The sequence below is a fragment of the Scyliorhinus torazame genome, chromosome 25 (assembly GCF_047496885.1).
Source record: "Scyliorhinus torazame isolate Kashiwa2021f chromosome 25, sScyTor2.1, whole genome shotgun sequence".
NCBI classification, from domain to species: domain Eukaryota; kingdom Metazoa; phylum Chordata; class Chondrichthyes; order Carcharhiniformes; family Scyliorhinidae; genus Scyliorhinus; species Scyliorhinus torazame.
This window is the reverse complement of record NC_092731.1, coordinates 9,603,748-9,628,705: the sequence shown is the minus strand read 5'-3', so window position 1 is coordinate 9,628,705 and position 24,958 is coordinate 9,603,748. Positions and strand designations below refer to the sequence as shown.

At 47.8% G+C, this 24,958-nt stretch overlaps 1 protein-coding gene and 1 long non-coding RNA gene across 2 annotated transcripts in view; one reads left to right on the top strand and one right to left on the bottom strand.

Annotated features, from left to right (window-relative positions):
- Positions 1 to 24,958, top strand: part of LOC140402304 (uncharacterized) — a 148,832-nt gene that overhangs the window by 88,267 nt on the left and 35,607 nt on the right. Inside the window, exons 3-4 of the long non-coding RNA XR_011938118.1 lie at positions 20,604 to 20,815; positions 20,939 to 20,996. This is a non-coding gene — a long non-coding RNA (uncharacterized lncRNA). The remainder of the gene's footprint in view (positions 1 to 20,603; positions 20,816 to 20,938; positions 20,997 to 24,958) is intronic.
- LOC140402302 (cytochrome P450 2C3-like) overlaps positions 20,086 to 24,958 on the bottom strand; it is a 121,320-nt gene continuing 116,447 nt past the window's right edge. The window contains exons 8-9 of the mRNA XM_072489984.1: positions 22,446 to 22,587; positions 20,086 to 20,808 (exon numbers count right to left, since the gene is read on the bottom strand). Of these exons, the coding sequence (XP_072346085.1) occupies positions 20,627 to 20,808; positions 22,446 to 22,587 (324 nt within the window). The 3' untranslated portion in view covers positions 20,086 to 20,626. The remainder of the gene's footprint in view (positions 20,809 to 22,445; positions 22,588 to 24,958) is intronic.

The following is a 24,958-nucleotide window of genomic DNA, read 5'->3' as shown; positions in this document are numbered from 1 at the left end:
TAGCGAGGCTCTGAGACAGGTTGCGGTGTTTGCACGTCTGTTTCGTTTCAGGGGATGTATTTGTCAACCTGGAAAACTAGGCAGAAATTACACAGAGGGTACACGGGCTGCAAACATCTGACAACCCAGAAGAACCTTGCTCATTATCTTGTAAACATGTGATCATATACTCTGAGGAATTGGAACACTCCCTCTCCATAGCTCAGAGGAATTTGTTTAAAGGAACTGAATATGAAAATTTGTTCTTACTACATGAGAGAACAGGGCCTGGATTCTCCACACCCCAATGCCAAAATCTCGTTCAGTGACGGGGCGAAGAATCCAGTTTCTCGCAAGAAATCAGGACTCCGAGAGTACGCCCCGCCGACTATCTGAGGCCCGCCCCACTATTCTCCGTCCCCGACTGGCTGAATTCCTGACGGCATGGAACACTTATGCTCCCACCGTCCATGATACCCACGTGGCGGCTACGGATTCAGTCCATGGCCACCACAGTCGAGGGAGGGCCAAACAGGGTGCAGAGGGGGAGGTCTCATTCGGGACTGGGAGCTATGTGGCGGGCGGTCCAGGACGGGTGAGCGGCCGATTCAGGGCACTATTTCGGGGTCCACGTCCGCGGGCTGAGTCCGCCATGGGGCATGGCGCGGCCACTGGAGGCCGTCACTGTGCGCATGCGCGGCCTCTGACCCGGAAATGCGGGAGGACGTATCGGCAGGTGGAGCTGCAAACTCCACGACAGCTGCCGATACGTCCCCTGCAAGGCAGTGAATCTGTGGCTTTTTGACGCCAGGTTTCCTGACGTAAAGACCACAATTTGCACAACGGCATGGGGACATAGTCCCAAAAATGGAAAATCCAGCCCAGGATTCTTGCCTAAGCTTTGGAGCTTTATTCCATGTTTTTTTTTTCTCCTACCACAGTGACCTATTGGATGACCTTTGAAAGCAGAACCAAAGGTAGTGTGGACTGTCCTTGTGTTGATGAACCCCAGACGATAATTTTATAATGTTTGTGGCATTTCAGAAGATAGCAAAATTAGTTTTTAGCAAATATCTAGAAAGTTGTAATTGCTGCATACTCCTCAGTTCCTGATCTGCACATCCTCCCCGTGTGAGCGTGGGTTTCCTCCGTGTGCTCCGGTTTCTTCCCACAGTCCAAAGATGTGCAGGTTAGGTGGATTGGCCATGATAAATTGCCCTTAGTGTCCAAAATTGCCCTTAGAGTTGGGTGGGGTTACTGGGTTATGGGGATAGGGTGGAGGTGTTGACCTTGGGTAGGGTGCTCTTTCCAAGAGCCGGTGCAGAATCGATGGGCCGCATGGCCTCCTTCTGCACTGTAAATTCTATGATAACCTATGATTAATCTAGGACAAAGGTTCGGCACAACATCGTGGGCCGAAGGGCCTGTTCTGTGCTGTATTTTTCTATGTTCTGTGAGTATTGGCCGGAATTCTCCGGCTGTTGGGATTCATTTTCCCCGCTGGCAGTGCACCGCTCCCCGCAGGTTTCCCGGCAGCATGAGGTGGCTCCCACAGGAAATCCCATTGACAACCGGCAGGAATAGAGATTTCCGCCATCAGTAAATGGTGTGCTGCCAAGAAACATGCTGCTGGGGGACCGGAGAATCTAGCAATGTCTAATCCTAAACCTCGTGTTGCCCATTCTGTGTATGAAGGCTTCTGGGTAAAAAATGACTATCCATTTTCTTAAACCTGAAGTATAATATCATAGAAGTTACAGTGCAGAAGGAGGCCTCTTTGAAAGAGCACCCTACCCATGCCCACACCTCCACCCTATCCCCATAACCCAGTAACCCCACCCAACACTAAGGGCAATTTTGGACACTAAGGGCCAATCCACCTAACCTGCATATCTTTGGACTGTGGGAGGAAACCGGAGCACCCGGAGGAAACCCACGCACACACAGGGAGAACATGCAGACTCCGCACAGACAGTGACCCAAGCCGGAAATCGAACCTGCGACCCTGGAGCTGTGAAGCCACAGTGCTAGCCACATGTGCTACCGCGCTGGTTGTTTCAGTTTGTTATTGAAAATATGGAAATATGTGTCATTTGAAACATGGAAGTCTGGCAATATAAGTGCCAAGGTGCCCATGTACCAAGGGGAGGGCCAGGGGGCCACCCTGCACTTACTCTGACCACCCAGGGGTCTCTGACAGCCCAGGACGGGTGCCGTTCCGTCTGGACCACGTTTATGAGGCCGGTAGATCCCGGGAGGCTGGTGGATCTCAGGTAAGCTCACCAAAGTCGGTTTAAAACCTGACTCCGATGCTTCGTCGGACTTGGGTAGATCCCTTGAGGTGTGAAGGCTGCCGGGAAACATGCGGGAGGCTTCTTCCAGCATTCACCAGCTGCACCGTGCTTGGTCATAGCGCAGGGCGGTCGATGAAGTGCCCATAATTTCTATGCATGAAATCAATTCAATAAGATGGTCTATGTAGTGGACGTCTATTCCTTTTAGGTAAAATTTGGCGTTCTTGAACTCAGCTACTTGCGATCTCCAACGTGTCCTCATTCCAAAGGGTGCAGAGGAGACTTTATCAGGATGTTGTCTGGGCCGGAGAGTTTTAGCTCTGTGGAACGATTGGATAGACTGGGGTTGTTTTTCTTGGAGCACAGGAAACTGAGGGGGAACATGACCCAGATGTATAAAATTATGAGGGGCAGAAATAGAGTAGACAGGAAGAAACCTTTCCCCTTGGTGGAGGGATCAATAACCAGGGGGCATAGATTTACGGTTCAGGGGCAGCTGGTTTGGAGGAGATATGAGGAAAACCATTCTACGCAGAGGGTAGTGGAGGCAGAGATCCTCATAACATTTAGTGAAAAATTATCACACGCTGCCCTAACTATTGTGCCCTCTTCCTGACTTTATCACAGCCAATCCACCTAACCTGCAAGTCTTTGGACTGTGGGAGAAAACCGGAGCACCCAGAGAAAACCCACACAGACACAGGGAGAACGTGCAGACTCCACACAGACAGTGACCCAGCAGGGAATCGAACCTGGGACCCTGGCGCTGTGAAGCCACAGTGCTAGCCACATGTGCTACCGCGCTGGTTGTTTCAGTTTGTTATTGAAAATATGGAAATATGTGTCATTTGAAACATGGAAGTCTGGCAATATCTGGTCTGAGAGAAACATGAGAGAATACAAGGAAAGATCCCACAAAGTGTTAACAGCAGCTGCAAAGAGCAGGATTGTAAAATGCAGATATCTTTGGTCAAGCAGGTTTAGCAAACACACAGGATTTTGAACGAAGCCAAAAACAATGGCTCACACCTTCATTGAAAGTAACTATCTTAGTAAGCATCTGGAAAAGCAGGGATGATTGTTTCAGTTGAGCTAGGTGATAAATGTCAACCTTTGAAGTTATAACCAAGTGGATTTTTAGCGTACAGCTGAAAGCAATGTTTCACACCTTCGTTGAAATTAATTATCTTAGTGAACAGCTGGAAAGGAAAAGAAAGGATGAGGTTCAGTTGAATTTGGGACAATTCTCGGTGTGAAATTTTGCTAATACCAGGTAAATTAAAGAAAACTGGAGACTATCAGTCTACGAGAAACATAATTCAAAGCCAAAATCAAAGTCAAAATTATGAGCTGAGGACACAATTGGAACATAAAACTACAGAAACGACAGGAACCGAACCAAAAGTAACACCTCTTGAAGTCAAAGCATTTTGAACATCACAAAGGAAACAATGTAATCAGATCTATGAGGTGAAGTCATGTCAAAATGAATACTTAGTTGGATTAGAATGTTTATATCAAAGATACTTTTTACAATCAAAGTGAAAAAAGTTACTTTCAATAAAGTCATAAAAACTAGATACTGTTAGAAAAATATATAAACCTAGAGACCAGAGCAGGAACCAGAACCAGAAGCAGAACTCAGAGAGGGAGAGATAGAGAGAGAGAGAGGACTTCCGGGTGCGGCGATGGCCAGCTGAGTCGCACGTTTCGGCAGCTCCCTGTGAAACGGACTTTTGGGCTCTTGATAGGAGCCCCAACGGCAATTTTGACGGCTAAAAACACTGTGCGGTAAACCAGAAGGGAATCCCCCCTGGATACGGATGGAAAAAGGAGAAGAGAGTGGCCAGATTGCAGTGGATCCTTTAGAACAGCGGCAAGGAAGGCAAGCAAAAACCAAGATGGCGTCGGAAGGTGGCAGTTTAACATGGGGCCCTGAACAACAAGAGTTCTTGAAATGCTGTGTGGAAGAGATAAAAAAGGAAATGAAGAAAGAGCTGTTGGCCCCGATACTACAGGCGATCGAAGGGCTAAAGGAGGAACAAAAGACCCAGGAGCGGGAGCTTCGGGTCGTGAAGGCAAAGGCAGCCGAGAATGAGGACGATATACAGGGCCTGGTGGTGAAGACGGAGACGCAGGAGGCACATCAGAAACGATGTGTGGAAAGGTTGGAGGCACTGGAAAACAACGCAAGGAGGAACAACCTGAGGATTCTTGGTCTTCCTGAAGGTGTGGAGGGAGCGGACGTCGGGGCATATGTGAGCACGATGCTGCACTCGTTAATGGGAGCGGAGGCCCCGGCGGGTCCGTTGGAGGTGGAGGGAGCATACCGAGTGATGGTGCGAGGACCGAGAGCAGGAGAAATTCCCAGAGCCATAGTGGTGAGATTCCTCCGTTTTAAGGACAGAGAAATGGTCCTTAGATGGGCGAAGAAAACTCGGAGCAGTAAATGGGAGAACGCAGTGATCCGCGTTTATCAAGACTGGAGTGCGGAGGTGGCGAGAAGGAGGGCGAGCTTTAATCGGGCCAAGGCGGTGCTTCATAAAAAGAAGATAAAATTTGGAATGCTGCAACCGGCAAGACTGTGGGTCACATATCGAGGGAGGCACCACTACTTTGAGACGGCGGATGAAGCGTGGACTTTTATTGTGGAAGAAAAACTGGAATGAGCGGGTTATTAAAAAGAACGTTCGAACAAAGTGGTGGGGCGAATGTGGGGGGCAAAGAGGGGTTTTATGTACTAATCCTGCGATGTGGTAACTTTTCTCTCTCCCACAGGTGGTGATGGGGGGAGGAGGGGAGGTGGAGGAGATGGGGCGTTGGCCATTGGGGGCGGGGCCAAGGGAGAAGCGCGGGCTTGGTTCCCGCGCTATGATAATCATGGCGGGAATAGAGAAACAGGAAGGAGGGGGCGTCGCACGGTGCGAGCCGAGGTCACAGGGGGAAGCCGAGGTCAGCCAGAGTTTGCTGACTTCTGGGAGCAACATGGGGGGAGTAATTACGCTAGCGGGGATCTAGCGGGGGGGGTGGGAGGGGGGAATTACTGGGTTGCTGCTGCTGGGGAGAGGGGGGAGCTGGTATGGGAGAGGATGGGCGGGGGGGCACCGCCTGGGGGAGATACAGCTGCGTGGGAACTGGGTGAGGAGCTGGAAAAAGGTGATGGCTAATCGACAAGGGGGGGGGGGGGGGGTAGGAAGCCCCCCAACTCGGCTGATCACGTGGAACGTGAGAGGGCTGAACGGGCCGATAAAGAGGGCACGGGTACTCGCACACCTTAAGAAACTTAAGGCAGATGTGGTTATGTTACAGGAAACGCACCTGAAACTGATAGACCAGGTTAGGCTACGCAAAGGATGGGTGGGGCAGGTGTTCCATTCGGGGCTAGATGCGAAAAACAGGGGGGTGGCTATATTAGTGGGGAAGCGGGTAATGTTCGAGGCAAAGACTATAGTGGCGGATAACGGGGGCAGATACGTGATGGTGAGTGGCAAACTACAGGGGGAGACGGTGGTTTTGGTAAACGTATATGCCCCGAACTGGGATGATGCCAATTTTATGAGGCGGATGCTAGGACGCATTCCGGACCTAGAGATGGGAAAGCTGATAATGGGGGGAGATATTAATACGGTGTTGGAACCAGGGCTGGATAGGTCGAAGTCCAGGACTGGAAGGAGGCCGGCAGCAGCCAAGGTGCTTAAAGATTTTATGGAGCAGATGGGAGGTGTAGACCCGTGGAGATTTAGCAGACCTAGGAGTAAGGAGTTCTCGTTTTTCTCCTATGTCCATAAAGTCTACTCGCGAATAGACTTTTTTGTGCTGGGTAGGGCATTGATCCCGAAGGTGAGGGGAACGGAGTATACGGCTATAGCCATTTCGGATCACGCTCCACACTGGGTGGACTTGGAGATAGGGGAGGAAACAGGAGGGCGCCCACCCTGGAGAATGGACATGGGACTAATGGCAGATGAGGGGGTGTGTCTAAGGGTGAGGGGGTGCATTGAAAAGTACTTGGAACTCAATGATAATGGGGAGGTCCAGGTGGGAGTGGTCTGGGAGGCGTTGAAGGCGGTGGTTAGAGGGGAGCTGATATCAATAAGGGCACATAAAGGGAAGCAGGAGAGTAAGGAACGGGAGCGGTTGCTGCAAGAACTTTTGAGGGTGGACAGACAATATGCGGAAGCACCGGAGGAGGGACTGTACAGGGAAAGGCAAAGGCTACATGTAGAATTTGACTTGCTGACTACAGGCACTGCAGAGGCACAATGGAGGAAGGCACAGGGTGTACAGTACGAATATGGGGAGAAGGCGAGCAGGTTGCTGGCACACCAATTGAGGAAAAGGGGAGCAGCGAGGGAAATAGGGGGAGTGAGGGATGAGGAAGGAGAGATGGAGCGGGGAGCGGAGAGAGTGAATGGAGTGTTCAAGACATTTTATAAAAAATTATATGAAGCTCAACCCCCGGATGGGAGGGAGAGAATGATGGGCTTCTTGGATCGGCTGGAATTTCCCAAGGTGGAAGAGCAGGAAAGGGTGGGACTGGGAGCACAGATCGAGGTAGAAGGAGTGGTGAAAGGAATTAGGAGCATGCAGGCGGGAAAGGCCCCGGGACCGGATGGATTCTCAGTCGAATTCTATAGAAAATATGTGGACTTGCTCGCCCCGGTACTGACGAGGACCTTTAATGAGGCAAAGGAAAGGGGACAACTGCCCCCGACTATGTCTGAAGCAACAATATCGCTTCTCTTAAAGAAGGAAAAGGACCCGCTACAATGCGGGTCCTATAGACCTATTTCCCTCCTAAATGTAGATGCCAAGGTCCTGGCCAAGGTAATGGCAATGAGAATAGAGGAATGTGTCCCGGGGGTGGTCCACGAGGACCAAACTGGGTTTGTGAAGGGGAGACAGCTGAACACTAATATACGGAGGTTGTTAGGGGTAATGATGATGGCCCCACCAGAGGGAGAAACGGAGATAGTAGTGGCGATGGATGCCGAGAAAGCATTTGATAGAGTGGGGTGGGATTATTTGTGGGAGGTGTTGAGGAGATTTGGTTTTGGAGAGGGGTATGTTAGATGGGTGCAGCTGTTGTATAGGGCCCCAGTGGCGAGCGTGGTCACGAATGGACGGGGATCTGCATATTTTCGGCTCCATAGAGGGACAAGGCAGGGATGCCCTCTGTCCCCATTATTGTTTGCACTGGCGATTGAGCCCCTGGCGATAGCGTTGAGGGGTTCCAAGAAGTGGAGGGGAGTACTTAGGGGAGGAGAAGAGCACCGGGTATCTTTGTATGCGGACGATTTGCTACTATACGTGGCGGACCCGGCGGAGGGGATGCCAGAAATAATGCGGATACTTGGGGAGTTTGGGGATTTTTCAGGGTATAAATTGAACATGGGGAAAAGTGAGTTGTTTGTGGTGCATCCAGGGGAGCAGAGTAGAGAAATAGAGGACCTACCGCTGAGGAAGGTAACAAGGGACTTTCGTTACCTGGGGATCCAGATAGCTAAGAATTGGGGCACATTGCATAGGTTAAATTTAACGCGGTTGGTGGAACAGATGGAGGAGGATTTCAAGAGATGGGATATGGTATCCCTGTCAATGGCAGGGAGGGTGCAGGCGGTTAAGATGGTGGTCCTCCCGAGATTCCTCTTTGTGTTTCAGTGCCTCCCGGTGGTGATCACGAAGGCTTTTTTTAAAAGGATTGAAAAGAGCATCATGGGTTTTGTGTGGGCCGGGAAGACCCCGAGAGTGAGGAAGGGATTCTTACAGCGTAGCAGGGATAGGGGGGGGCTGGCACTACCGAGCCTAAGTGAGTATTATTGGGCCGCTAATATTTCAATGGTGAGTAAGTGGATGGGAGAGGAGGAGGGAGCGGCGTGGAAGAGATTAGAGAGGGCGTCCTGTAGGGGGACTAGCCTACAGGCTATGGTGACAGCCCCATTGCCGTTCTCACCGAGGAACTACACCACAAGCCCGGTGGTGGTGGCTACACTGAAGATTTGGGGACAGTGGAGACGGCATAGGGGAAAGACTGGAGCCTTGGGGGGGTCCCCGATAAGAAACAACCATAGGTTTGCCCCGGGGGGAATGGATGGGGGATATGGAATGTGGCAAAGAGCAGGAATAACGCAACTGAAAGATCTGTTTGTGGATGGGAAGTTCGCGAGTCTGGGAGCGCTGACCGAGAAATATGGGTTGCCCCAAGGGAATGCATTCAGGTATATGCAACTGAGGGCTTTTGCGAGGCAACAGGTGAGGGAATTCCCGCAGCTCCCGACACAAGAGGTGCAGGACAGAGTGATCTCAAAGACATGGGTGGGGGATGGTAAGGTGTCAGATATATATAGGGAAATGAGGGACGAAGGGGAGACTATGGTAGATGAACTAAAAGGGAAATGGGAAGAAGAGCTGGGGGAGGAGATCGAGGAGGGGCTGTGGGCAGATGCCCTAAGCAGGGTAAACTCGTCGTCCTCGTGTGCCAGGCTAAGCCTGATTCAGTTTAAGGTATTACACAGGGCACATATGACTGGAGCACGGCTCAGTAAATTTTTTGGGGTGGAGGATAGGTGTGCGAGGTGCTCGAGAAGCCCAGCGAATCATACCCATATGTTTTGGTCATGCCCGGCACTACAGAGGTTTTGGATGGGGGTGACAAAGGTGCTTTCAAAAGTAGTAGGAGTCCGGGTCGAACCAAGCTGGGGGTTGGCTATATTTGGGGTTGCACAAGAGCCGGGAGTGCAGGAGGCGAGAGAGGCCGATGTTTTGGCCTTTGCGTCCCTAGTAGCCCGGCGCAGGATATTGCTAATGTGGAAAGAAGCCAAGCCCCCGTGGGTGGAGACCTGGATAAATGACATGGCGGGGTTTATAAAGCTAGAGCGGATTAAGTTCGTCCTAAGGGGGTCGGCTCAAGGGTTCACCAGGCGGTGGCAACCGTTCGTCGAATACCTCGCAGAAAGATAGACGGAATGGGAAAAAGAAGGCAGCAGCAGCAGCCCAGGATCGGGGGGGGGGGGGGGGGGGAGGGGTGGGGGGGGGGGGGAGGAGGAACCAGAAGGACTCTCAGGGTTGTTAATATATACTGTATAGTATGTATAGGTCGTTGCTACAGATAATTATATATTGGACTGTTAAATTATATTTTGGAGAGTGTTACTTGTGACAAGGCAGTTGCCAATTAGGGCTAGTTTTCATTTTTGTTATTTATTATTTATTCATTTTTTGTTTATAAAATAGGTCATTGTTATTTGTGTTGTTATAATATTGTGTAAAGGATGCACAATGTACTGTGTTGGTTGACCAAAAATTTTCAATAAAATATTTAATAAAAAAAAAGAGAGAGAGAGAGGGGAGAAGCAGAGTCAGATTACAGTCAGCTCAGCCATGGGAAAGAGACAGGGCAAAGCAGCCGAGATAAAACAGCTCATACATCTAAGGAAGACTAGATTTTAAAGAGTAGGCAGAGTCAGCTCAGAGATAGCTCTCACAGCTCGGTACATGGGAAAGACAGGACACAGCAACCGAGCTCATCGGCGAATACATCTAAAGAAGACCAGATTTTAAAAAGAAGATTGATTGTCAAGGTGGGCCTGAAGGTCCCTTCAACCAACCAGAAGGATCCAGAAGCAATATCTTGTTACCTTTCTGTAAAGGCAGTAATTGCAGCTTTTAAAAGAAAAAATATAACAATAAAATAACTTAATTTAACCTGAAATAGTGGTTATTCCAAAGTCTACTTTACTTACTTCGCAATGCGGGATCCAGGATCGATGCTACTAAGTGGTAAGTAGATGAAATCTTCGGTGAAGGTATGGGTTATATTGGGGGATAACTTGAAAACATAGTTTGACCTGAATAGCACCCACTGAAGCCTGTATCGGAGTCGGGGAGTGAGAATCCCTGATCACCATTTGGAATGTAGGCCCTTTTTGGTATAGGGGGAATTCTAAGAATCGTGGTGAGTTTTCAAAAACAAGTTCCAGCAAAAAATAAGTTCAATATTGTCCACAACAAGTTCATGTGAATGAATTCCGAGTCATGCTTGTGTTTTTCCTGAAACAAATTAAATCTACTTTTAAAATATTAACGGCCTTATGTTGTGTGTCGTCACTTTCAGATTTCTTTTCAAATACAGGTTGTGCTTTTATCCATATGTTACATTTTTTAGCTGCTTTTGGATTGGTGTCAACGGGACATTTACGACACTAGTTCCCAAAATGCTGGTCTTGTTTAGCTGGTGTTAAGCTTTGTGTAAACCTGTTGGACTCACCACATCAGTATCCAACCAAACCCCTCCTTACCTTTGGGGAGCAGGTACGAAAATTGAAACTGTACGAATGTAAAAAGAAAACTGCTTCCAGTACCTCCTCCACCTTGATGAGGAAACAGTCAATATAATCCCTGGGAAAATCTTTCGGCAAACTTTCTTTATGACTTTGAATCATTTGTTTTATAAAATTCAGCAAATCTGCTGAATTTCTGAAGAGCTTTTTGTGAGGCCCAGGCAGGAAATCCATGATCGTCGGGAAGTTATTGTGCAGCTGCAAGGCAAAAAAAATGTTTGTTAACACTTAGATTTCTGGTCGTATGGTGTCATTGGACGGGATTTAGGGGCTGTTCACACCGGCAGGAAATTCCGGTTCCACACCGGTACACTGGAAATCCTATTGACAACGGCGGGACCGGTAGATACCGCTGACAGGTCGCCTTCCCGCCAAAAAACACGTGGCAGGGTGGACCGTAAATCCCACCCATTAGATTGGTGTGGACTCAGTTATCCTAAACGGGACAATGCATGATAAACAGTTCAATCTCCTGGTGTCATGCCGAACCAGAGGGACCAAGAGAGTCTTTGATTCGATTCTTGGTCTTAGGTGAGCCAACAAGAGCTGGCACTAAGCTGGGAAAAAAGGACAGGTAGCACGGTGGTGCAGTGGTTAGCACTGTTGCTTCATGGTGCTGAGGACCCGGGTTTGATCACGGGTCACGGTCCGTATGGAGTTTGCACATTCTCCCCGTGTCTGCGTGTGTTTCACCCCCACAACCCAAAAAGACGTGCAGGGTAGGCGAATTGGCCACGCTAAATTGCCCCTTAATTGGAAAAAACAGAATTGGGTACTCTAAATTTATTTAAAAAGCTGGGGAAAAAGGCTCATGTTTCTAAATAACAACAGGAAAAAAACGGGTGGGAGAAAACAAGCTTTTAACTTGCAGAGCGAACATAGGGTGGAGGACACAAGTATGGCACCCAGTCAGAGAAGTGGTTATGATATTGGACTAAAAATCCAGATGACATTGGGTGGGATTCTCATATCCCAATGCCGGATCGGGACAGGCGGGGGTTTGACGCCAGGTCACGATGCTCCGTTCCCTTCAAATCGGCATCATTAGGACGTGCGCCAATGTGGTTAATACGTCATCAGCTGGCGCACCCGCAATGCTCTGCCTGCAACGGGCCGAGTTCCCAGCAGTCGGGAGCCTGGCGTGCCGGCGCGTGGACAGTGTCCAGCGCCACCACATTCGGCAGAGATCCGTTCTGCTGGCCGGGCGGCTTCTGCCAGGGCTGCGGGGAGTAGTGGGGGGTGGCCAGGAGGTTTCCTATAGGGTTGGGGTGGGTGGGTATGCGGTCCAGCACGGCCGGCGCCATCATTTCCGGTGTGACCGATGCACGTGTTGGTGTGTCGGCATGCGCGTCTCCCGCTTATCAGCCCTGCACATGTGCAGCACGGGACCCTGTGATTCTCCGACTGTTTTCCGCTCATTCCGTGGATGTTTCACACGGCGCCGGTGCTAGCCTCTCACCGGTAGCGGAATTGGTGAGGCTTTCGCGCCGATTTTCCCGTCGTGAAGCACTACGGATCATCCGTTGGCATCGGCACTTAGTATCTTTTGAAGCAAAACAATGTTTATTCTATGAACTCAAGTTAACCTTTTTAAAACATACAGTGAACATCTTAGCAACGATTAATTCAAATACAACCTCCAAAGACTACAACACTACGTAATCCTTCCAGCTGTCCTTTTAACATCCGTAAGACTTAAAAACATAACGTTTAACAGAAACACATCACGTTAAAGTCACTACTGAGAGTAGTTATTAGTTTTAAATCACTAAAGGATCGATTTACAGTTTCTGGATTACAGAGAGAGAGACTCATACACCTTCTGGCTGTGACTGCAGCTATCCAGCTCTGAAAACGAAACTAGAGGGTCGGTGCAGACTCGATGGACTGAATGTACTCCTTATGCACTGTACGGATTATGTAGATAGGGAATAGAAATAGGTGAAAACTGTTACTCAACAGGTTAGGCAACACCTGTCGAGAGAAACAAACATTTCAGTTCGAAAGGTCGTCAGTCTGCCTGGACTACTGAATACTTCCAGCATTTTCTGTTTGTATTTCATGGTTCTAGGTAGAAAAGCTCAGGAGGACTGAGAAGGTAAATTAAATAACATAGAACGATACAGCGCAGTACAGGCCCTTCGGCCCACGATGTTGCACCGAAACAAAAGCCATCTAACCTACACTATGCCATTATCATCCATATGTTTATCCATTAAACTTTTAAATGCCCTCAATGTTGGTGAGTTCACTACTGTTGCAGGTAGGGCATTCCACGGCCTCACTACTCTTTGCGTAAAGAACCTACCTCTGACCTCTGTCCTATATCTATTACCCCTCAGTTTAAAGCTATGTCCCCTCGTGCCAGCCATTTCCATCCGTGGGAGAAGGCTCTCACTGTCCACCCTATCTAACCCCCTGATCATTTTGTATGCCTCTATTAAGTCTCCTCTTAACCTTCTTCTCTCTAATGAAAACAACCTCAAGTCCATCAGCCTTTCCTCATAAGATTTTCCCTCCATACCAGGCAACATCCTGGTAAATCTCCTCTGCACCCGCTCCAAAGCCTCCACGTCCTTCCTATAATGCGGTGACCAGAACTGTACGCAATACTCCAAATGCGGCCGTACCAGAGTTTTGTACAGCTGCAACATGACCTCCTGACTCCAGAACTCAATCCCTCTACCAATAAAGGCCAACACTCCATAGGCCTTCTTCACAACCCTATCAACCTGGGTGGCAACTTTCAGGGATCTATGTACATGGACACCTAGATCGCTCTGCTCATCCACACTTCCAAGAACTTTACCATTAGCCAAATATTCCGCATTCCTCTTATTCCTTCCAAAGTGAATCACCTCACACTTCTCTACATTAAACTCCATTTGCCACCTCTCAGCCCAGCTCTGCAGCTTATCTATATCCCTCTGTAACCTGCTACATCCTTCCACACTGTCGACAACACCACCGACTTTAGTATCGTCTGCAAATTTACTCACCCACCCTTCTGCGCCTTCCTCTAGGTCATTGATAAAAATGACAAACAGCAACGACCCCAGAACAGATCCTTGTGGTACGCCACTTGTAACTGAACTCCATTCTGAACATTTCCCATCAACCACCACCCTCTGTCTTCTTTCAGCTAGCCAATTTCTGATCCACATCTCTAAATCACCCTCAATCCCCAGCCTCCGTATTTTCTGCAATAGCCTACCGTGGGGAACCTTATCAAACGCTTTACTGAAATCCATATACACCACATCAACTGCTCTACCCTCGTCTACCTGTTCAGTCACCTTCTCAAAGAACTCGATAAGGTTTGTGAGGCATGACCTACCCTTCACAAAGCCATGCTGACTATCCCTGATCATATTATTCCTATCGAGATGATTATAAACCTAAATAACATTTAATTCGTAAACATAAAGTAAAAGGCTGCAACGTGGCTTCCAGCTCACAGGTCTCAATCGGGACGACTGGCAGTGCCGACCCCATTCCGGGTTGGATTTTAAAGGGTGAATTTACGAGCCCCGCTGTGCGGACCTTGGCTCACGAGCGGCGGAGCTGATATTCCACGAGTCTCATGGAGACATCAGTCGATGTGCCCCATGGGTCTTGTGAGGGGTATTATACGAGTATTCACAGTATTTTGTCTTTGCAGACATATTTTCTGTCGTGACTATGGCTGGGATTTCCCACCCCCGCACCATGTTTTCCAGCGGCGGCTCGCCAATGATCGCCAGCGGGATCTTCTGCTCCACCAATGGCATTTTGCATTGTTCACCGGTGAACACCTGAGGTCGCCATTGGCAGGAAGGGCCTGAAAACTGAGCTCTATGGACTGGATTCTCCCAAAATGTGACAATGTCCCCACGCTGGCGTTTTACTCTCAAGTTTCCTTGGAAAAAGATGAGCTGATTCACTGGCCTACAGGGGGCTAGCTGGGACCTGGAGTAGTTCACGCAGCTTTAGCTGCGGATACGGGCCCCCGCACGTCCGGTTTTGAGTCCACGCATGCGCACGGCGGTGGCCTCCAGCGGCCGCTCCGAGCGCCATGGCAGACTCGGACCGCGGAGACAGGTGAAGAATGTAGGCCGCCCCCCCCCCCCCCCCCGGATCGGCCACGCGCCCGAAGATCGACAGGCATGAGCTGTCCCCCGGCCGCCCATGAGGCCCCCTCCCCGGCGCCTGATCCCCCGCCCCCGACCAGGGCGACCGCGGGGCCATTGATTTCAGAGCCATTGATGTAGACGGGTGGGGGGGGTCGTGCTGTGCTTCCTGAAGTCGATGATCAGTTCCTTGGTCTTTTCAACATTTAGAGAGAGGTTGTTTTCGGTACACCATGCAACCAAGTGATCTATCTCCCTTCTGTAGTCTGATTCGTCGTTGTTTGAGATACGACCCACCACAGTCGTATCATCTGCAAACTTATAGATTGAATTGGAGTTGAATCTCGTCACACGGTCATGTATGACAGGGAGTACAGTGGAGGACTGAGCACACCTTTGCGGGGCCCCGGTGTTGAGCACTATTGTGGAGGAGGTGTTGTTACCTATCCTGACAGATTGCGGTCTGTTGGTGAGGAAATCAAAGATCCAGCTGCACAGGGAGGGGTCAAGTCCAAGGTTGCAAGGTTTGGTTATTAGTCTTGTTTGGATAATGGTTTTGAAGGTGGAGCTGTAATCTATTGTGGTGAATGTAATCACCATAATCTAAGTTGTCTGAAGTACTGTGTCCTATGGCCAGGGAATGGTAATATGATCTCCTTCCATGTATTGTACTGGAACCCTGGTGGGCTCCGCCCCCCCGGGGCGGTATAAAGACCTGCCGCCTGTGGGCGGCGCTCATTGTTACAGCGGTCACAGGCAGACAAGTTCTTTGATAATAAAGTTCACTGACAAATGAGGTTCTTTTATACTGAAATAAACTTTATTATCGACACAGGATTAAACAAATTGACCTCACAGAAAATAGCTTTACAATTAACAGTTTTAAAAATCTTAAAATAAAAGGACACACTTTAACCAGTGACTTATACACCCTTTATCTCCAATTAAGCAAAGCCCATTGCAGGTTAAACGGCGTTGCTAAATAAAGTTAGCAAACACAGGGATACTTGCTGTACTCGTGTACAGCTTTCTTGGAAAGACTGCATGGAGAGAGAGAGACAGAGACATATTTCCGGAACAGCCTGCAGATGCTTCTGGCTTTTTTCAGACACCTGCTCAGCCTGACAGCATTTGACAAAACTGTTGCTCAACTTGAAAACTCCCAGCAGACTGCCAAACCTATTTCAAACTGCCAATCTCCAGTCAGACCTGGCTCCTCCCATTAATTACATCATCTCTGTTCAACTCAGCTCGCATGACCTGCTTACCTACGTTTAAACACAATGGGTGGAATTCTCCGTTTGAGAGACAATAAGTGGGATTCTCCGCTTGCCGACGCCGTACTCGACGATCAGGCGGAGAATCCATTTTGATGGCAACATCTGGGGCGGCACCATTTTTCGGATGCACCACCCCCACCTAAATAGCTTTCTCAGTGAGTCCGCTGCACGCCGTTGGGTCGGCCTCAGGACGTCACCTGAAGGCCCTCCCCTGATCCTCCGACCCTAATGGGCTGACTTCCCGACGGCGTGGGACACGTGTGCTCTGAGTTTTTGTCAACCTCGCATGGCGGCTATGGACCGTGTCCAGTACAGCCATAGTCCGGGGAGGTGAGGGGGTTGCCATTCCGCTGGCCGGGGGGCGCTTTCGCGGGGGATAGGAGGACTGGTGAAGGGTGGCGAGGGTAGTACAGAAGGGCACTATCTGGCAGACCGGTGCCATGTTGTACGGCGCGACCGCTGTAGGTCATGGACCCGGCAATTATCCAACCATTTCTGTCGCGAATGCCAGGGGTTTTACGTGGCGCGACTGTGAGCCCCCCAACGGGCGGAGCATCGGTGTGGGGTCGGCGCCGACTTTTTCATCGTATACCGAGACACTTCCTCCAGACACAGCCTCAAAATCAGAGAATCCAGCCCGAAGTGTTGACACCGGGAATTAATTGGGAGTGTTCCCTGTTCCCGTTGGGAGCACCAGACCGGAATCGTTCAGGACATGGTAATGGGCCAGCAGTCTGCCCACGTGAAACGAGTGAAATTCCAACTTATGCCTGCGCGGATTCGCTGAGGCCGGAAATGGCACTGGAGAACTTGACAAACTGGAGCTGCATCTAAGCACTCTGCTCTCCACTCACTTTCATTGCAGCCAGGAAAATGGGACCGAGGAGAGTGAATGCGGAGCTGGAGACACTGCTGTGGAGGTGAGGCGAGACACCCTATTTGTCTGCGGAAGTCAACCAGGCCTGGGCGCAGTTGGCACGGGCGGTGAGCGCTGTGGACTCCACCGTGAGAACCAGCCTGCAATGCCAGGAGAAGCTAGTAAACCTTAGGGTGACGCTGGCTGAGCTGTGCCAGGCACCGAGGGACTTGGCACAGTCCCAGAGGGGCATGGCCAAGTGCATTGAGATCCTGGTCGAGACTACAGTGGACCTCTAAGATTGGTAGCGCAAGGTGACGGTGGAACCTTCAGAGCTCACTCCGCCGCACCTCCGTCCCAAGGGGTCCGGGACCATTGGGGACCCCAATTGACTGTTTTACGCTGCACATATGACATAGCAAAACTTTCTCTACTGTATTTATTGTATTTCCCTGTTTGTTGTGTCCTGTCCTTGTTTCCCATGTATTTATCTAGTCTGACTGAGCCAGGTTGCAGTGCAGTGAATGGTTTATCTGACACCGTATCCAAGTGGGAAACCTTTACGTGAACCAGGCAATGAGTGCTGATGGATTACTGAGTAATGGCAGCTATCACCATCGAGCTTCATTAAAAGGAGTGTTGACCTGGAGGATTGGAGTCCAGGTGGGATATTAAAATGTACGAGCATGTTGGCAAGCCTGCTTCGACCTACTGAGTTCTGCTTTTATCTTGAATGCATATTCTGCATGCATTCCTTTGATATGAGTTACCACTAATACATGCTCCTCACTCAATTGGATCAATATATCCACACGTTTTTAAACTTAACATCACATCCAGTTTTCCCAGTTCTGCTGAAACTTAAAGCAAGGTAAAGTCACAATGGCAATTGAAGGGATTGATTTAAACTGGTACCCGACAATTAATATTCAATACTTACATCAGCTTCTTACCCAATAGTGCGAAAGGGTTCATTCAAAGTAATTTTGCTGAGAATTTACTTTCTACAGTTGAGAATCACATCAGGGTGAGCAGCATCTGGGCTTCCTTTGATTGGACCTCAGATGAGGAACAAACCAACAGCAGCCTGCTGTTGTAGGACATGTGCTGGACATTAGAGCGGGGATCAGCAACTACAGCCTGCCTTTCAGAGATCTGCAGCTGGACAGTGGAGGGGGCGTAGTTCCCATGAGTCATTACCAATGACAAGGTGAACAGGACGAGGTAGATGTGGCGGTACTTCAGGAGGCTCAGGTTATTATGTCAGTTGTGGCAAACATTGGGGCTGGATTCTCTGTTCTGGAGAATCGGCGTGAAAACGGTGGCATTTAATGCCAGGAAAACTGGCGCAAAACGGCTACCGATTCCCTGCTCTGAGGGTGCCAGCAGCCAGGCAGCGTATTCATTGAATTTGATTCTACTGATTCAGTATTAATCTTTTAGCAATATGTTAGTAATACAGTCAAATAATTGATTCATTGTTATTGCATAATATTAATTTGTTAAGAATTTTAATAATGTTTGCTGTAATGCTTGAAATGCAATGCTTGCCCACTCTATTGTTGAAGATTGTTATCAATGACAATGTGAATGGGTTTTAAAGACTGGGCTTTAATATTTACAAAAAAATAACCTTTTACCTATCAGAAATAGCTGATTTGCTTCAGTCCTCCCTTTGGTAAATCAAAAGATTAAGTCAGATATGTCACAATGAGATAAAACGAAGGAGTAAATGTGATAGGATAGGTAAAAGCCCGAAGAGGAACTTCGGGGTCAGCCGGAGTCAGCAGGTGTCAGCTGACTTACGGGAGTGATATGGGGGGAGCAAAAAATCTAGACACGGGTCTAGCGGGGGGAGGGAGGGGAGGGGGGGAGGAGAAAAGGGTTGCTGCTGCACTGGCCGAAAGGGAATGGGACACAGAAGAGGTGGTCGGGGTGGGGGGTCTTCCGGCTGGGAGACTGGAGGGTGAGGGCGGCACAGACAAGGGACTGGCCTAGAAAAGGAGATGGCTAGTCGGGGGGGGGGGGGGGGTGAGAGCCCCTCCAATCCGGCTGATAACGTGGAACGTGAGGGGCCTGAACGGGCCGGTGAAGAGGGTTTCATTTTAAAACCCTTTTAAAAATAAGGATTTCAGTATTCATAACCTTAGGTCATGACAAAACACATAACTTTAACAGAGGTACAGAACTTGACACATCCACAAACTACCTGGAGAAAAATGCAACATTTTTCCTGACAATATGAACTGACTATTGTTCTAATGAACAGAATTCAAAATTAGTTTCATATTAAAAATGAGCTGTACCAGTAATCAAGGTCGGAATGAGCACCAGAGCAAAATGAATCCACCATTGTTCAGAATATGGATAAAATGTGAGTCAGCAGAAAACCAGTAAGAACCACCTTCAGCCAAAGTAGAGGAATCTCCCATTCCGTGGCTGCCTTTGGAGCTCTTGATGCCATTGCTGGGCGTGGTGGTATGTATTAGGGTTAATACGGTACACCACGTGTCGACAGGCTATTGGTGGAGGGATGCCGGGTCCTGATAGGATCGGCTGCCTACTGGGCTCCGCCCAGAAATGCCGGTATAAGAACCCGGCATTTCCCCCAGCAGCTGCATTCTGGAACCAAGCTGCTGGGGATCAAGTTCTGCTTAATAAAGCCTTTAATTGACGTTACTTCAACCTGCCTTGCGGCATATTGACGGTACAACACTGGGTGATGAAAAATGAAAGTCTGACTCTCATTTTGAATGTAACATTAATTTGAAAAGCAGTAAATAAAGAATATTCTCACCCCAGTATTAATGTTGCCCACAGCATCAAATGTGCAGACCCAAATTTGGGGAGATTTTAATTTGTCCTTTATTGCAGATGCACCTATCAAATGCCTGGATGTGGACTCTTGGGTTTTTTTTTGAATTGCCTAAAGGACTGTCCCAATAAACATTAATATCAGAGAATCTAGTTTGTGCAAACGGTAAAAAATATATACTCAATTACTTCTTACTGATAACTTGGAGGGCGGGGGTGGATATGTAGCAGACATGGAATCAACTATTTTATCCCTTGTGGGAAATGTTCACAAATCCCAGCGTATAAGGGAAGTCTAAAACACAGTTCAGACATGGGCATCTTCTGATGTAAGGTCATGACCTTCCTCTGAGTGACGGAATGATTATCATAGTTGTGTCTTAAAAAATACAGCAACCAGTCCAGTATACAGAATGAATTCCAAAGACAACTTTATTTTATAGCTGTTTAAACAAATGTTATAACAATTCTATAGGATTACAGAAAAATCATATATAATCACTTTTATCATTGCTTCGTTTCTGCTTTCATATCGATTAATTTGCTCATCGTGCATCAGATTGCGTTTGCTGTTGGCAAGTATTGTGATGCCAGCAAAGAGAATTTCTGCAACCAAAGATTAGACAGGATTCTGGATACTGAAGATCACGCTATCTTCTGAATTAGTAAATGTAAGATACAAGTGTCAACTTTAGATCAGGTGTAGCATTGTCACCTGAGTTAATAGGCTGGCTCTTCAAGCTGCATTCCAGAGATGGACACAATCAGCACAGTACTGAGTGGGTGCTGCACTGCTATAAGTTCCATCTTTTGAATGAGAGAAGCCTGACCTGCTCTCTTATGTTAATATAATACTACTATTTAAAGATAATGATCCAATATCAATCCCTCAACCAACATCACAAAAAACATTCTATTTTTTTCAATTCTAGATCAATTGATGACCAAGTTGATTTTAGCGAGAAATGAAATAGAACTCGTAATCATTTGGCACAACTACTAAACCACTTATGGCTGGTGAGATGTCAATTTCCTTGTGGTCGATAACAGGCTTGAAGACAAAGCTCTGCAGCAGAGTAGTCAAGAAAAGAAAGAGTTCCATGCGAGCCAAGGATTCTCCCGGGCAGATTCTTTTCCCTGAAAGGTTAAGAAAAAATTCTGAAATTTGTTTGTAGTATTGTTTGCTTTCTTGTGATAAATGGAAGTGGGTGTGTTCAAGCTGTTAACTTTCCAATTTTTGAAATTCTGACACTTCTGCCTGTCTTAGGTGGAGTTCCCTCTTGGCATCCCATCAATCTGCACTGGATTTGAATCTTAACCATGAGGTGAATGGTCATTTTCTAACCCACATACTCAATATTCAACAAAATGTAATTTACTCGCTTATTGGTGATGGAATCCTGCAATGCTTGAGAATATTTATTGACATTTTTACTGTTTAACCCTAACCCTTTCTGTCCTCCATAATTCTCACACCCAACTAACCACAGGAATCATTGTGCCCTTTGAGGATTTGATTACCTTGTGCCAGACTAATACCTATTATCTCCAATTATGCTCCCAACCAGGTTTTTAAGTGGTGGATGGGGTGCCAATCAACCAGGCAGCCTTGTCCAGGATTATGTCGAACTTTGGAGTGTTGCTTGAGCTGCTCACATTCAGTCAAGTGGATAATATTCTATCACTTTCCTGATTTATGCCTTGTAGATGGTTTAAAGGCTTTAGGGAGCCAGGAGGTGTCTTACTCATTGCAGAATATATGGTCTTTGACCCACTCTTGTCGCCGCAGTATTTATATTTCAGTTCAGTTCAGTTCCTGGTCAGTGGTAACCCCCAAATGCCGATGAATGCTTTGGGGAGGTGGTTAGACTTCCTGTTGTCAGAGATGGTCATTGCCTGGTGCTTGTGTAGCCAAATGTTATTTGTCACTTATCAGCCCAAACTTGAATGGTGCCTGGGTCTTGCTGCATGTGGGCACAGACTGCCTCATTATCTGATGAGTTGCAATTGGAAGTGAACTCTGAACAATCAGTGAACATCCCAACATCAAGCCTTCAAATGGGAAGATAGTTACCCTGAGAAGCTCCCGCAGCCACGTCCTGGGGCTGAGATGATAAGTTTTCAACAACCTCAGTCATCATCTTTTGTGATGTGGAGATGCCGGCATAGCACTGGGGTGAGCACAGTAAGAAGTCTTACAACACCAGGTTTAAAGTCCAACAGGTTTGTTTCAAACACTAGCTTTCGGAGCCAGTTCCTCAGAGTCACCTGAGGAAGGAGCAGTGCTCCGAAAGCTAGTGTTTGAATCAAACCTGTTGGACTTTAACCTGGTGTTGTAAGACTTCTTACTGTGATCACCTTTTGTGCTGGGTATAACTTCAGCTGGTGTAGTGATTCCCCCCATTGATTTCCATTGATTTCAATTTTAATAGGGCTGCTTGAATCCACATGTGATCAAATGCTGCCTAGATGTCTTAGGTAGACACTCTGACCTCTGGAATTCAGCTCTTTCGTCCATATTTGAACCAGGCCTGTAACAAGGTGTGGAGCTGAATGCTCCCTGTGAGACCCAAGTTGGTGTGTAAAGTGTCACTTGGAAGCACTGACGATGACACCTGAAATTTTACAGGAGGAAATTATTCTCTAAAATCGCGGAATTGTAACCAAAATCCCTGCATCGTCTGGCTTGGTGCAATTGTGATCACTGTTTTGAAGTTTGGGGTTAAAATGTGGTGTTGCAAAGTGAGAAATGTAACAAAGGAAAGAGATTGTACCTGCCGAGAATGCCATAAAACTTTCACTCTTTTTGAAGTGCCCATTCTCATCAAGAAAATGGTTTGGGTTAAATTCTTCTGGAGTCTCCCACTGGCTGGTGCCTTTCAAAACAGAGGAAAGCAGAGGAACCACACATGTGCCCTAAAAACAAAATTATGAGATCAGACAAGAAAACAAGAAAAATGCACATAAGAATTACACACTTGTGTGCATTCCAACATAGCAACATCATGATCAAGTAACATCAATAAGCAGTCAGAGTAGCTCCCAGCAGGCAATCAATGAAAAGAGCAACAAATTTGATGTCATGTATTGAGAAAACGCAAGCTAACTTCTCCACGCAGAACTTTTCTCAGAATGTAAAGCTTTACTGATGAACAGCATTTAGGGGGGCACAGAATAGGGGACAGGACAAAACATACACAGCAACAACATACGAGAAAATAATTAAAAGTGTGTTCAACATTGTGGAGAATAGGAAATCCAGTAATAGAAGAACAGCACTGAACCTTAGAATAGTTGATAAGACCATAAAACACAGGAGCAGAATGAGTCCACTCAGCCCATGGAGTCTGCTCCGCCATTCAATTATGGCTGATACTTTTCTAATCCCCATTCTCCTGCCTTCTCCCCGTAACCCTAATCCCCTTATTAATCAAGAACCTATCTATCTCTGTCTTAAAGACAGTCAGTGATTTGGCCTCCACAGCCTTCTGCGGCAAAGAGTTCCACAGATTCACCACCCTCTGGTTGAAGAAATTCCTCCTCACCTCAGTTATAAAAGATTGTCCCTTTTGTCTGAAATTGTGTCCTCTGGTTCTAGTTTTTCCTCCAAGTGGAAATATCCCCTCCATGTCCACTCTATCCAGGCCACGCAGTATCCTGTAGGTTTCAATAAGACCCCCCCTCATCCTCCTAAACTCCAACGAGATTACAGACTCAGAGTCCTCAACCGTTCCTCATACGACAAGCTGTTCATTCCAGGGATCATTCTTGTGAACCTCCTCTGGACCCTTTCCAAGGCCAGCACATCTTTCCTTAGATACGGGGCACAAAACTGCTCACAATACTCCAAGTGGGGTCTTACCAGAGCCTTTTACGGCCTCGCCTCGGATGTACATCACTGGTCTTGGACTTTCGAGATGAACGCTAACATTGCATTTGCCTTCGTAACTGCCGACTGAACCTGCGCATTAATGTCAAGAGAATCATGAACAAGGGCTCCTAAGTCCCTTGTGCTTCTGATTTCCGAAGCATTTTCCCAATTAGAAAATAGCCTATGGCTCCATTCATCCTTCCAAAGTGCATAACCTCACACTTTTCCACATTGTATTTCATTTGCCACTTCATTGCCCACTCTCCTAACCTGTCCAAATCCTTCTGCAGCCCCCCGGCTTCCTCAATACTACCTGTCCCTCTACAGATCTTTGTATCATCTGCAAACTTAGCAACAGGTTGGTTGGTTGGTTTGGTCCACCCCCCTCCCCAACACCCTCCCCCTATCCCCAGGGGCTGGTTGGTTTAGCACAGTGGGCTAAACAGCTGGCAGAACAAGGCAGCAGCGCGGGTTCAATTCCCATACCGGCCTCCCCGAGCAGGTGCCGGAATGTGGCAACTTGGGGCTTTTCACAGTAACTTCATTGAAGCCAACTTGTGACAATAAGCAATTATTATTAACAGTGCCTTCAGTTCCTTCTTCCAGATCATTAATGTATATTGTGAAAAATTGTGGTCCCAGCACAGACCCCTGAGGCACGCCACCATACCACAAGTCACCAGCTGCCATCCTGAAAAAACAACCTTTATCCTCATACTCTGCCTTCTGCCAGTCAGCCAATCCTCTATCCATGCCAGGATCTTACCTTTAACACCTGGACCAGATGGAGTACACCCCAGGGTTCTAAAAGAGGTAGCTAAGCAGATTGTGGAGGCATTGGTGGTGATCTTTTAGGAATCACTGGAGACAGGAAGGGACCCAGGGAACTGGAAACAACTCCGCTGTTTAAGAAGGGAGGGAGTCGGAAGATGGGGAATTATAGACTGGTCAGCCTGACTTCGGTCATTGGGAAGATTTTAGAGTCCATGATTAAAGATGAAAAAGAAAGAGAAAGAGAGGAAAAAGAAAGAGAGAGATAGTTTGAACTTTGGAAAATGGCCATGAAACATGAGTCAGTTAAAATTGGTGGACGTAAAGGGAAACGTCCAGGTGGAGGATAGTGAGAAAGAGCATCATAGTCGAAGGTTTGGTGGGGATCTATTTAAATATGTTCACGCAGAGCCAAGATTTGATGAGAAGGTGGTAGAAGCCTTTTTCATTTCATTTGAGAAGGTAGCTAAACAAATGAAATGGCCACAGGACATGTGGGTATTACTGATTCAAACAAAGCTGGTAGGTAAGGCTAGTGAAGTGTTTGCATCACTATCGGAGGAGGTATCTGGGACGTATGAGGAGGTGAAAAAATCCATCTTCGATGCATATGAGCTAGTGCCTGAAGCCGACTGACAAACGTTT